Source organism: Pleurodeles waltl, chromosome 9, assembly GCF_031143425.1.
Source record: "Pleurodeles waltl isolate 20211129_DDA chromosome 9, aPleWal1.hap1.20221129, whole genome shotgun sequence".
Classification (NCBI taxonomy): domain Eukaryota; kingdom Metazoa; phylum Chordata; class Amphibia; order Caudata; family Salamandridae; genus Pleurodeles; species Pleurodeles waltl.
In genome coordinates this window covers 1143416931-1143430021 of record NC_090448.1, presented here as the reverse complement: position 1 = coordinate 1143430021, position 13091 = coordinate 1143416931, and the positions used below count along the sequence as shown (strand labels likewise).

At 42.2% G+C, this 13091-nt stretch overlaps 1 protein-coding gene across 2 annotated transcripts in view; it reads right to left on the bottom strand.

Moving 5' to 3' along the window:
• Window positions 1-476: 476 nt before the first annotated feature.
• DPF3 (double PHD fingers 3) overlaps window positions 477-13091 on the bottom strand; it is a 367266-nt gene continuing 354651 nt past the window's right edge. For both annotated transcript variants that reach the window (XM_069208948.1, XM_069208947.1), the window contains exons 10-12: window positions 9955-10067; window positions 4709-4790; window positions 477-1312 (exon numbers count right to left, since the gene is read on the bottom strand). In XM_069208948.1, coding sequence (XP_069065049.1) covers window positions 1239-1312; window positions 4709-4790; window positions 9955-10067 — 269 coding nt within the window. In that variant the 3' untranslated portion in view covers window positions 477-1238. The remainder of the gene's footprint in view (window positions 1313-4708; window positions 4791-9954; window positions 10068-13091) is intronic.

The following is a 13091-nucleotide window of genomic DNA, read 5'->3' as shown; positions in this document are numbered from 1 at the left end:
GGGGAGCACATGGGACAATCTGCAAACCCATGGGAAAGGTTGACCATAATCTGGCAAATGGAGAAACGGTAAATACCCGGAAATGCAGAAGAATCAATGTCACTCCCAGACACATGGGAGAAAAGTGAACATTTGGGCTCACCAGAGGAAGCGAGCGCATGAAGACACATGACTGGAAGCACACACAAATCCAGACGCACAGGGGAGGTTAAAAGAGGATACGAGTGCAAAAGAGAACAAAATGCAAGACTTGAAAAATGGAAGTCGGAAGACTGGGGACTACATTCAGGGACTTTTTTTTTTTTTTAGGAACACTAATTGCTGCATGGGGGAGAAGCTATGGTTCATGACTATTCTTCATGAGCATTCTGCGCACAAATCTAAACAACCACATTATGTGGAAGAGCCACAAACGATGCATCACAAATGTAAACTGTGTACTTGGTGGGTCTGCAAATTAACACAACCAGGACATACAAGATGAAATATTCCTTTATTATCATAACATTTAGTCCTTTCTCTACAATTTAAATCACGTCATTGTAGTTTAGACTTGCAAATGAAACCAAAAACTGTGATACATTTATCAGGCAACCGAAACATACAAAACATGTGCAAAAATGACCATGGCTCTTTAACCAAACCAGAGCACTCATTACCATTTCTGTCCTCTTGGACTAACATAACTAAAAGAGCATGGTAAATGGACCAGTCTTGTGATGGCTTCCAGGGTAAAGATAATCCAGTTCTATGGCATGCAATGGTCCCATAGACTTCCAAAAGTCGAACTTCTGGTCCTCAATTTTCATGCTGCTGCGCTGCCATAGAAAACAAGCATCCGAGGGACTCCAGAGACAAAGAAACAAAGAAAAGTACATACTGCTATCCCTTGCAGTAATAACCTATTTATAACTTTACATTGTCTCATAAGAAGGAAGGTCCTACAACTGAGAGATAACAATGTGGCCTGAGTCCACTGTGACACACAACACTAACTAGGCGAGGAATTGTTGCTTCTCCTGAACAGTGAACACTGCTGAAGAACAGATGCATGGAAGGTCGGAGATATGACTTTGGATATTAAAATAAAAATCTTCTAGCAAAATGCCTCTAATTCCAGGCTTAGTGAAATCTTCAATTACTGCCCCACATCTTCATAGCGCTGTTTTCTTCAAGTTGTGAAGGGGGCATTTGTTCAAAGTCTGTAGCATAAGGCGGTATCAAAACCCGCGGAAGACTTACGGTGTCTCAGGTAGTGTGTTGGCTTTCTCGTTTGGCTCGTCGTCGAGGCACAAATGACAACTCCAACTTCCTGCAAAAGGATATGATATTTGCATTCATTTCTCCTATTTTCATTGTCTCGACAGCACACAAAGGATTTCTCATCTGGTTCTCACTCATACAAATATTCTCTCTTTCTTTTTCATCAGTCCGTTCTCTCACCATAACAACAAATTCATACTTATAATTTTGTGGAAAGCATAAAAAAATTCTCAGCAATGTATGCATAAGACAATCACAAACCCACCACCATTAGATATTAGTTTGTATAAAAATGTGCATCTGAACATGAATGACATAGGTGCTGCGGTAAATCTTTTGATAAAGTGAGATTTGTTAAACAGGTGCAAATGTTATTATATTGCTTTTGGCGCTTATCGTGTAGACACTCAAAGATCGGCTTAGCCTATAGCAGCTATAAAATCAATATTCCCCTTGGGAAATCTCTAAGCTTTCAAGCATCCATCGCTCCCTTGATTTTGTAGTTGATGCAGTGCGCCATCCCCTTGGTTTGTGGGGGTCTGCTCGTTCGTCCAGTTACTTTGTCAGTATCTGGAAATTTCCCACCTTGAGATAATCTTGTGCACCAAATGTGCCTCTTTTTCCAAACTGGGTTTGACTAGATTTTAACTGAATGACACAACAATGATGGAGGTTAAGAATCAGTCTTGGACCTATGGAGGTTCACCAAGCCTTTCCATCTTGTTGTACCTTATCCTAAATATATTCCGACTACTCCTTAGATGCCACAATTGCTCAGTCTACTCTTAGATCACAACAGCCCAGGTTTGTCAAAGTGAAAACCCCACAAACTTTTCAGTTCTGCATTCACTGATGTTGGAGGGCTCAGGCATGTTAAATGGAATGAAGGAGGCTAACCTATCTTGGCACTACAAATACTTAAGAAGAAATAACCCTCATGAAGTCTCTCCTTAACCAGCCACTGACCTGGCTAGTTTAGATCTATAGTTACCTATATGAAATGAATGAAAACTCAGGTATCTAGCCCATAGAAAGCCACATCCACAAACTAACTTGGCAACCTTCGAATGAATCTCTATGGATTCCCATGCTTCAGTAGTTGGCCCCTCTATTCCAGCTAAACTTGACTATGCCAAATACAATATACACAATCACCTAGACAGTGTCACAAACACAGATTCCAGATAAACTATCAATGTCTCCAAACATTAGGAAGTTTGCACTGGCTGCGGGTCATCCATCTGAAGGTGCTTTTGGACACTTACAAATGCGGAGGAGACATTCTTGTTGATGATGCATATTTGTAAAGCACAACTGCTACCCAAAAGAGGATATTTGGTGCTAAGGTGATCAAAAAAAGGATCTTATTCAAAGAACCATGCTTTAATCCTTTACAAAATTTAAAACAATTAGCTTCTGGGCACAGATGAATTGGAAAGGGAGTTCCACAGCTTCAGAGCCAAACAGGAGAAGTCTCTACCACCCATATGAACGTGGATAATGCAAGGAAGGAATATTTAGCAGATGAGCATCCGCTGATCTCATGGCTCATTGAGAAATAAACTGCTATAGAACTAGAAGCCCTTTCTTGCTGGAAGCTCTGTGAGAGTACTGTTTCACAGGCAGCCAATGTAGGGCTCTTCAAGACTCCAATACTTATCAGATTTGGGGAAGCCAAAAAGGAGTTTAACTGAAAGATTCTGGATGAGGTGAAGGTGTTCCTGTGAAGGCCAAAGTAGAGGGATTTGTAGCAGTCTAATTATTGCTTGTATCACTACACGACTGGAATCCATCTAAGAAGAAATTATTTAAGCACACGTAGGTAATCAAAACAAGAGAGTTTGGTAACTTTATTTGTTTGTCAAAAATGAAATGATTACGCCCATTTTTTTTTTTTTTTTTTTGCATTCATCTTTGAAGCTGGGGCTGCTCTAAGATCTGGTTGCTACCAATGAGGAGACCAGGTGATAGAGGCAGAACCAAAAATTAGTAGAGCTCTGTTTTGTCATTATTTTATTTATAAAAACTCCTACTCATCCTGTGGGCTACTGCTTAGCATGAATGCAAATTTATAAACTGTTGCCAATGCGTTTACAAAAGAGACAACAATTTTGGTGTTGTCTGCAGAGTACATTAATAAGAAGCCAAAGACTAGATCAGTTTAGTGAAGAAGACAAGCAAATATTAAATAATGTGGGACTGAGTGAAAAGCCCTGTAGAAATAGCATGGTAGAGATCTCTGTTGGGAACAGAAAGGTGGTAAAAAACACTGTTTACACTTGGTCACTCAAAAGGAAGACAGCCTTTCCCACAGTTGCCAATGGAGGGAAGTTTCTGGCAGGGACTGTATGAGACAGAGTATCAAAGCCTGCCCTAAGGACAAGAGTTTGTCCAGCAGTATCCAAGTAGGGCAGCTTCAGTACTGTGAAGCAGACAAAAGCCTGCTTGGGAAAGATCCAAGATATCACTGGCATCTCCAAAAGTTTAGAGCTGGGTGTTAACTTAATTTTCCAAGTTTTTAATAGGAAAAGGAAGATAAGAAATGGGTCAATAGTTGCTCGTCCTTTGAGGGTCGTCCATAGGTTTCTTCAGCAGAGGGATTACTTGTGAACAATGCATTGCTGCCGGATTTAAAGATGTATGGCACAGATTAAGGAGCCCACGAGCAAGCAGCTCATTTGACATTTGAAAAATAAATGCTGGAGAGGGATGAGTGGAAGAGCCCAATCTGTTCCAGAGCCGTGCTTAACCACGATTTCTAATTGTAACGGGCCAATAAATTATAGTACGGCTTGACCAGATAGAATGCTGGAGGGCATTCCTTTACCACGTTGAGTGGGCCTTGAAGGACTAGTTGATATTAGTAATTTGCTGCTCAAAATACCTTTAAATTGACTCCACCCTTTGTCAAGCTTGGGCAGAGGATTGGGTTATGGAGGGTTGTAAGAGTTCAACTTATGAGCACAAGCACTGCTTTACTCCACCTATCAATATACTCCATGAGATCTTTCCAAATGGCCAAAAGCATGTGAAAAGGAGGCTGGGGATGCAGAGACCTTCAGTACCCACCTCTTCAGAGTATTAAAGGGAAACCAACTGGGTACACCCATGTATGATACATCAAGAATTTAGTGCTGCTAAACAATGTCCACTTAATTCTCATGTATGTTTAAATGATGTCATTTATTTTAAAGTGTCAACATGGCTGATTCCAATATATTCTACAATTATACCCATTCACTTAAAATATATAAAATATAATATGCTTGCTAGGTTTCATCTTTAGAGTGGTTCTCATTCATACTGTACAGTCAGTTCAATTCTCAGACTGGAAAAGTGAAGGGGCAGCACAATGACAAAATAAAAGCCTCAGAGCAGAAAAGTAAATCCGAATATTTCAGAACATCTGGTCCCCCACAGGGTGAAAAGCCGCCCATGAAATTACCTTCTGGTGGTTCAGACATTGGCGGGTCCAGGCAGTACATATGGTATCCACGGTCACAATCATCACAAAACAGTAGCTTTTCCTGAAATCAGAACACAAATGTGAAGTTAAGGCCAGCTCAGGGAGCAGAACAGACCATATAGAACTCTGCAGGTTAATACAATTTCACTAAGCAAGGTCACAAGAGAGTAATGTACAATGCACACGGTCTATGGTAATACTTGTAATCCAGGCTCACAACATGGTCAATCCGCACCGAGGTGAGCCAGCCTGAAAGCTCTCCAATTTTCTATGGCTTGTCTCTCAAACCACTTCAGTACACCACTCTTCCCTGTCTATGGACTCTTGCTATGTCAGAGCAGCAGCAGTGGAACCATTAGCTTTCCTTGTGCCCCAGACACTCCAAATCTGGGTCTGCCTTTTTGCTTACTTTAAGCTGTCGGACAAGCCACACATCTCGGTCAAGATTGTGTTGCTCCTTATTTTCTAGAAAGGAGCTGCATAACAGCCCAGCGTATGGAGAAGTGTGGCACAATGGTTAGAGCGGCAGACCCTGAAGCAGAGATCTGGCTCAAGACCAGGGTTCAAGTCCCGCTTCGGCAGGTCTTGGGCTTAATTACCTTGGACCAGATAATTCTCGCCTCGGTGCCTAATCTAATTAATGAGTCCCACTCTGCAACTCTGGGCAATAGCTTGCTTAATCTCCACAACGGCCCCAACAGCGTTTGGATGCCTGGCTTCACCCTGGGGGTGCCCAGGAGTGGGCACCTCACAGAGAAAAGCCAGGAGGGGTTCTATAGCGGTATGAGTACAGCGCCTTGAGACCCTAACGGGTGAGTAGTGCGCTAGTTTACAGTTTTTACATGGTTTCCACCTTCGGAAACATTCAGGCTAAATTGCTCACCAAAATGTAATCAATTCAAAATAACAGAACATGGAGTGCAGCACATAAACCGTTTTCCTGTATTCAATAAAGTTTGCAACCAGCATCATTAAAGTGTTTGTAAAATGAACCTAACTGAATTGGTCTATTGAAAATAATCCAAATGAAATTGTCTCCAATGACATGCCTTGAAAAAATATTAGGCTCAAAAGTTGGGCTCAAGACTTAACCGCCCCCAACTGGTCAAGTATAAACAAGCAGGTACAACTAGACACCGAATAGAGATAGTATACTGAACCCCACCAAAAGTGATAAAAATAATTTTTACATGGGATTTTTGTACAAGGGTATTTATAAAAATACATTAGTACACACCCAGCATAATACAGCTGTAACTACTGCGTCTTTTAAAAGAAAATAAACAGTTCTTTCCAATGAACGAGAAGTGGGTGAACCAATTCAAAGAGAACACTAAGTAAGGGGCCTGGTTTGGCACTTAAAGCCAAAGCACGAGCCAAGACTTTTAAAGATTTAGGGGGTCATTCCGACCCTGGCGGTGCCGCGAACGATGGAAAGCACCGCCAACAGGCTGGCGGTGCTTCCTGGGCCATTCCGACCGCGGCTTTAACCGGGTCCGGCGGTTTCCCGCCGGATTAACCCCGGCTGGCCGAATCCTCCATGGCGGCGCTGCAAGCAGCGCCGCCATGGGGATTCTGACCCCCTTCCCGCCAGCCTGTTCATGGCGGTTTTTACCGCCAGGAACAGGCTGGCGGGAACGGGTGTCCTGGGCCCCCTAACAGGGCCCCAGTATGCTTTTCACTGTCTGCCTAGCAGACAGTGAAAAGCGCGACGGGTGCAACTGCACCCGTCGCACACCTGCAACACCGCCAGCTCCATTTGGAGCCGGCTTCAGTGTTGCAGGCCGCTTTCCCGCTGGGCCGGCGGGCGCTATATTGGCTAGCGCCCGCCAGCCCAGCGGGAAAGTCAGAAAGGCCCCAGCGGTCTTTCGACCGCGGAGCGGCCATCTGGCGGTTCCCGCCAGGCAGGCGGCGACCGCCGCGGTTAGAATCAGGCCCTCAGTATGTAAATCAGGTAAATGATGTCATAAACCAATATGATACAGACTCTTTAAAATAAAAAAGTTGTTTATCAAACTCTTTGAGTGCCTCAAGTGCATATATCTATTTCGTTCACTTAATTGCACCTATTGAAAGTAACATTTTTCCTAAACATGAAACATGTAAGAATACCCCCATGCCCACGGGTTGCCCCAGAGAAGTGAATTTGTCATGTCCTCTCTATGTATGGCCTATACCATTATCAAACGTGCATCAAGATTATTTCATATTTAAACATGTGCAAGTGAGGTTTTTGAATTGCAATGGTTCTGGACAGGATTCATTTAAATTCGATGTGTGCTCAGAGTGGATGGCTAACGAAAACTAAACATTGTGAAGTGATTTGCTTTGGAATACACAATCTGGTCAAATGGGGAACTGGGGATAGGAGTGTGCATGTTGTGCACCAGCGAGCCCGCTCCTCTTCAAGAAGACACCAGTGAAGTGCAGCGTGGCTTCAGGCAGACATGTTGTGTCACTCTTAAATCTTACATTCAGGCACCGGTCTCCAGCGCTTGAGCCAATGAGACGGCCAATGCAGTGTTGTGTTAGTTGTGAATGACAGAACCCTAATGGCTCCCGATGGACTCCGTAGATTAGTGACGTAAGCTTTTAGAACGTAGTGAAGTGAATGCTGGTTTAGAATGGGGGGTTCGCCGTCAAACGCAGGAGAATAAAGACGTGTTTTACTGCAGCTCTGTGTGTGGACTATTATAGCCTTAGAACCCGCCGTAGCGGACTCTACCGGCTATTAAAGGCCCGCTCTAGCCGGTAGAACCCGCTACAGCGGGTTCTAAGGCTATTAGAACATTCTGCCACTAAGGGCAGAATGTTCTATTAAATAAAACAAATTCCTCACGAAGCCCGAGGGGATTAAAATCCCCTCGGGCTCCGTGGCGCTTTGTTCACAGCTGCTGCTGTGAACAAAGCGAACTTTGGAATGTTGGCGCTGCGGGCTTTTACCGGCCAGTAAAAGCCCGCAGCACTCCATTGTTTTCAATGGAGCCCCCAGCGTTCCAATGTTCTATTACTGGTGGGTACCCAGGCTGGGGTGGGGGCTGCAGGCAGTGCCTGCCTTGCTTGGCTCAGCTCTATTTGGCTCACCAGTCACAATGGGACAAAGACCACAGCAGAGTCGGACATCTCCTTGAGCCAGGATAGAGCTTTGCTTGGTCCTCCCACCTCTCAGCGTACCTCAGCGGATGAGCAAGGTTTGCAAGGCTGAAAACATCTTAAATGCACTTCTGTCATTTAAGTTAAATTAAATGTGCATTTTATTGATTAAGGTCGCTGGAGGTGTTAGTTAGCTCCACACCACCACTGCCCTCACAACTTCTCACAGTTCTTGGACTAATTTAAAGCTGCCTGGGCTACAATCTGTAGTTTTCTCAAATGGTTCTACATGGATTAAGAGCCGCCTGATACGACTGAGCTTTCATTGGTGGACGTAGGAAAGTTTAACTTCCCTCGTAAAATAAATATGCAGCCTCTCCTTCAATTGAATTAGGGTGGACGTGCATAGTAATTTCCCAAGGATTCAGATACGAATATCTAACAAAGAAGACATTCATGCCTTTAAACTGACAGTTTGAGTAGATCACTGAATATGCACAACTGCAATGTACTTGGAAAATGATACATTTGGCTATCTTGCAAATTATCATTTTTAACCTTTTGCCTACAAATCTTATGATTGAGAGATATACAAATGAAATTGCAAAAGAACGACTTGTAAAGTTTTAGCATTTTAGTTTAAATGAAAGCATATGTATTTATGTCACTTTTCCGTCAACGTTCAGGCACTACAGATTATAATGGTCAATACAGCTTCACCAGTCCCAAGGTATTCATTTTGGAGGAAGTCTTTAAGCTGTAAAAATGGCAAGAGGCTTTGTCACTTTCTAGCTTGGCGTGGATGGCACTGTGCTAATCCTATGCTTAAATCTCTGCTAGAAAAACAGACATTTGAGGTGAGCAGAGTCAAGAGTGTCACTGGTGCAGTAGCGTGCTCCATAGAAAGGAGATGCTCTCCACGTAAACGTGGGAACTACCCTGAGATCCCGGTTTGCTTTTTTTGCATAATTTATGCGGCTTGCAAGGGTACTGTCTTGACTCCCTTGTGTCTGGGCTAATCTACGCCTCTCCGATAAGCTCTAGTTAGACAAAACATGTGTTGGCGGTGGGTTGTATTCATTTTAGTTTGGCTTGAGTGGTATTTTATCAATCAATTCAAACTTGTAATACTGTGCCTGGAGTGGTAAAAGGCTTTTGTAATTTTTCAGCTTCAAGTGAACGTCACTAGTTAATTCTATTGTAAAAATGGCAAAAGGACTTGTCACTTTCTAGTGAGGTGTGGATGGCACTGTGCTAATTCCAAGCTTATAAACTCTGAGCAGATTTGGAGTGTCAGAGGTGTTGTATGGTGCGCCGTATAAAGGAGCTGCTCTCCACCGAAACCTGTGACCTACCATCAGTTCCCTGCTTTCTTTTCTGCACATGAATATATTTAAATAATAAATATGAAACCTGAGCAATGGCACAAAGTACTGCGTTACTTATAGCAGTAAATGTCACATTTTCACCATACAGCAAAATGGGGGTTTCAATTTGTTATCATTGGATGTCCTCTACTGCTTTAAGACTCACTCGTACGTTTGATGTCTGCAACTTTTAAAAAGAAATACATTCCTTCGTTCATCTTTCACTTATGGCACAGCTGGCATCTGAGCCCAGTACATATTTGGCCTGTAGTCTGGGTGTAGGGCTATTACAAAGTCAACAGATGGGAGCCAATGCTTACTGCTCTTAACATTGTCAAGGAAGCATTTCTAGGAACCAAACAGAGCATTGGAGAAACGCAGGAACGATGGCACATTTACAGAGAAACTATATTTTTATACCGTACGCGTAAGTAAAATAACTTGGTCAATTGTAGGACTTCCCAGTTGTGAGCGAAATAAGGCCATATTAAGACACACAAGAGTACAAGTTGTTACTATCCATGGTCCACACTCAGAAATCAATAATGAAACTGAGGTAATGTGCATGAATGTTAGACTTTCTGCAGAATTTCTGCTAAATAAACGTGGTCTACCCATGTCTTCATAATCCTACCAGAAGAGGTCTTGGTGGCGTCCATAATATAGAAATCTTCTTACACTCAAGACAACCAGTTTAGAAACAGAAGACTGGTCAGTACCCCGCACACACCCAGGAGGTGCAAAGTATGATGAATTAATACTCACATCATTCTCGGAGGTCCCGCAGAGGCTGCAGGATTTGCACTCGATGCATTGCCACTCGTAGGTTTTGACTGCTTCGGTCATATTTGCGGTGAACTGCAAGCATGTTGGGTGGCCTGAGTAAAACAGAAATGCATTGTCTTAAAATTTCTTCTCCAGATAAGCAAGCCAAAAACACATGGACATGTAGATACATCACAACAGGAACCACATCTAAATAAGACAAAAGAGGAAAAGCAGGCATTAACCCTTTCGCTGCTGGGTAGAAAAACTCTACCTCCCCTTCCACCAACTTAATAGGCAAAGCAGTTCTGTTCAGAGCTCTTTAACAAAACCCAAAAAAACTTTGGATGGAACTGAAGATACTGATCAATTGTCAAATTTGATTTGAATATAGAATGTGGGTTAAGATTGCAACGTCAAGTCACAGGTTACGTGTAATTCCCACAAATTAGATTTTTCACCCAAAATGAAAAACAAAGTTGGTTCTGGATTTGTCTTTTTAGCCATACTTTATTTTGTGGCTCTTATGTGGCAGGAGATTTTTTAATAGCTCTGCATCGCTGAAGCTGGGCACATAAATCAAATCACACAGCTAGTCTTTGGACACCCAGAGAAACGAAATCAGCCATAAACCAAAACAGAGGAAAGCTGTGCATCAGCCACGTCTATTTTGAAAGAGACCGTATCAGTGTATGATTTCCCCTTCTACTTGCTTGTCCATTCCTGCTTTGCAAAGCACACAGTAACAGGGTTGCAACCAGGGCTAGAAGTTCTCAAGTGGCATTTGTTGAGATTCTTTCTGAAAGATAAATCAAAACATGGGAAAAAGGAAGAGTGGACCTACTTTACAACAACGATTAATTTATCAATATCTAAACTCTCAAAGTAGTAACTTACCAGCATTTTCCAAAAATAGAGCTCATGTTCAGGAATAAAATAAGACAAATTAGGGAGAAGGCCTGCAGCTCTTAATTCTGCAACAGTTTATCAAATATTTGTTGTCGGTGAATAGACGTCCGAGGATAGAGGCAGAGATGACATTTCATCTCTGAAATGTGCAGGGGTCTAGATCATAAATTAAACTCTCCTTTACCTTCTTCAAATAAAGTGTTTCTGTGATTTAGGGCCAGATGTAGGTATATATGATTTTGCGACTCGGAAATTGCAAACACCCCTTACTATTTGTGAGTCGCATTCCCATTTTGCGAGTCGGTACCGACTCACAAAATGGGAATGTGCATCGCGATGCCAGTTTTGCATGGCGCAAACTGCAAATTTCGCAGTTTGCGCCATGCAAAACGGTTGCTACATCTGGCCCATTGTTTCTTACTAATGTTTCACATCACTTGTGTGCCCAAATGATTGTCACAGTAGTACGCCATAAGGTTACAAACTGGTCAACTGCACCACTAAGTTACAAACTGTAGGCCCTGCTGACTCAACAGTTACCTTTTAACAATCACAATACCGTTGTGTAAAACTTTCTTAGAATAGGTAGTCAAGAATTTTAGAGTATGTGAGCACAAATGTACAGATCTCGACTAATAATTCAAGGATACTGCAGTTTTTTAAAAAATTCTTGAAAGAGCCAGCACTTATTTCCTAAAATATAACATATTAGAATGTGGTTTGGACTTATGAAACAGGAAATACATTGCTCAGAACAGAAACCCTGTCTCGAGGCAGATAGTTAATTCGGATTCAGTCAATTTAAGAGCTTGCACTATTTCACTGGCGGATTTTTACATGGTGGAATGTTATAAGGACATCTTTCTCAAGCACATCTAAGCTTAACTTCTGCCTGAATGTGTGAACACCCACAAACCAAAGTTGAAGACATTCACATTTTGCACACACATTGCTATTCTGCATTTTGTCTGCGATTTAACCGTGTCCACTGCAGGAGCAACTGCCCAAGAGGGGTGGAAATGACGAAGAAACACATTTAGAATTGTTTGAGGTGTAGGAAAATTGTTTTCTCAAAAATGGAAATTATAGTCCTTGTAATAAAAAGAAAAAAACAAAAGTGTCCAAGTGCCAATGTTGCTGGGCGGCACATTTATACCTTTGCAAATGTGCACGTGTGCATGTACACAACCAGAAATGCTTGCAAATTGATAACCATTAAAACAGATTTCTGGGGGTACTCCTGGAATTCACTGTGAATTCCAAAAAATTAAATGTATAAAAGTAACTTTTTTCAAAGAACTGTTCTAGGCAAAAAAAAATTATCAATCGAATCCCAAATCTATGTATGCTGCAAACAGCCCGTATCTCAGCACAAGGGTTTAACTGTGCAAAATGAATGGGTAACTAAACAATTTACAATGGTTCAGAGATTTGGCAAAGCAAGTTCTTCCATCACCCCTAACATATCGGCAAGTGAAGTGGTGCACCGGTGAGAGCAATTTGCTCCCAGAAAGTTTATCACTTGCAGGAGTCGAAATGTAGTTAGAAAGGTGACTTGGTTGCAGTGTTCAGCAGGGGCTCGAAATTACCAAGACCAGAAGACATCTTAATAGTGATTGTTGCAATGGTCCGCTCCAAAGTCGCCCTACCATATATTTGGATGCAAATTATTAAAGGTGTTTCAAATAATATTGATGAGGGCTGATTCTAAGTACGGCTGCTAAGAGGTGTATGTATCTTTTCCATGAAATAAAACACATGGGCATGATGGAATGCCTCCTGTAGGAATTTTCCTGTGGGCAGAGGACAAAACTAAATAAAAACATGCAAAATAGAATAGGAAAAAGAGTTGTTTTGTAAAGCCTAGGTGTCTGGTAAATTCCAAACAAGGGGCATGTCCTGTGTGATAGTCAATTCCACAAGAAACAAGATATGTTTCATATTTTGCTGGTCTTCTCAAAATTTCATGCCAAATTGATATTCCGAAGTCCAGTAAAAAAAGAAATATGGTGTCATTCAGAGGTGTGGAACTTTGTCTGGAGTCACTTTCAGAAACTTGCTATGCTGTGACAAGGTTGTCATGTTACAGCATGGCACTATGGGAGTCAGAGTAAAGAGAAACTAGATATAAGGATGGACACTGCAAGCAGAGCGAGATGGGGCCTTATGCAAAGTGATAGTTGTCGCGGGTAGTGAGGCACGGGGAAGGCGAGACGAGGTCTAGAAGA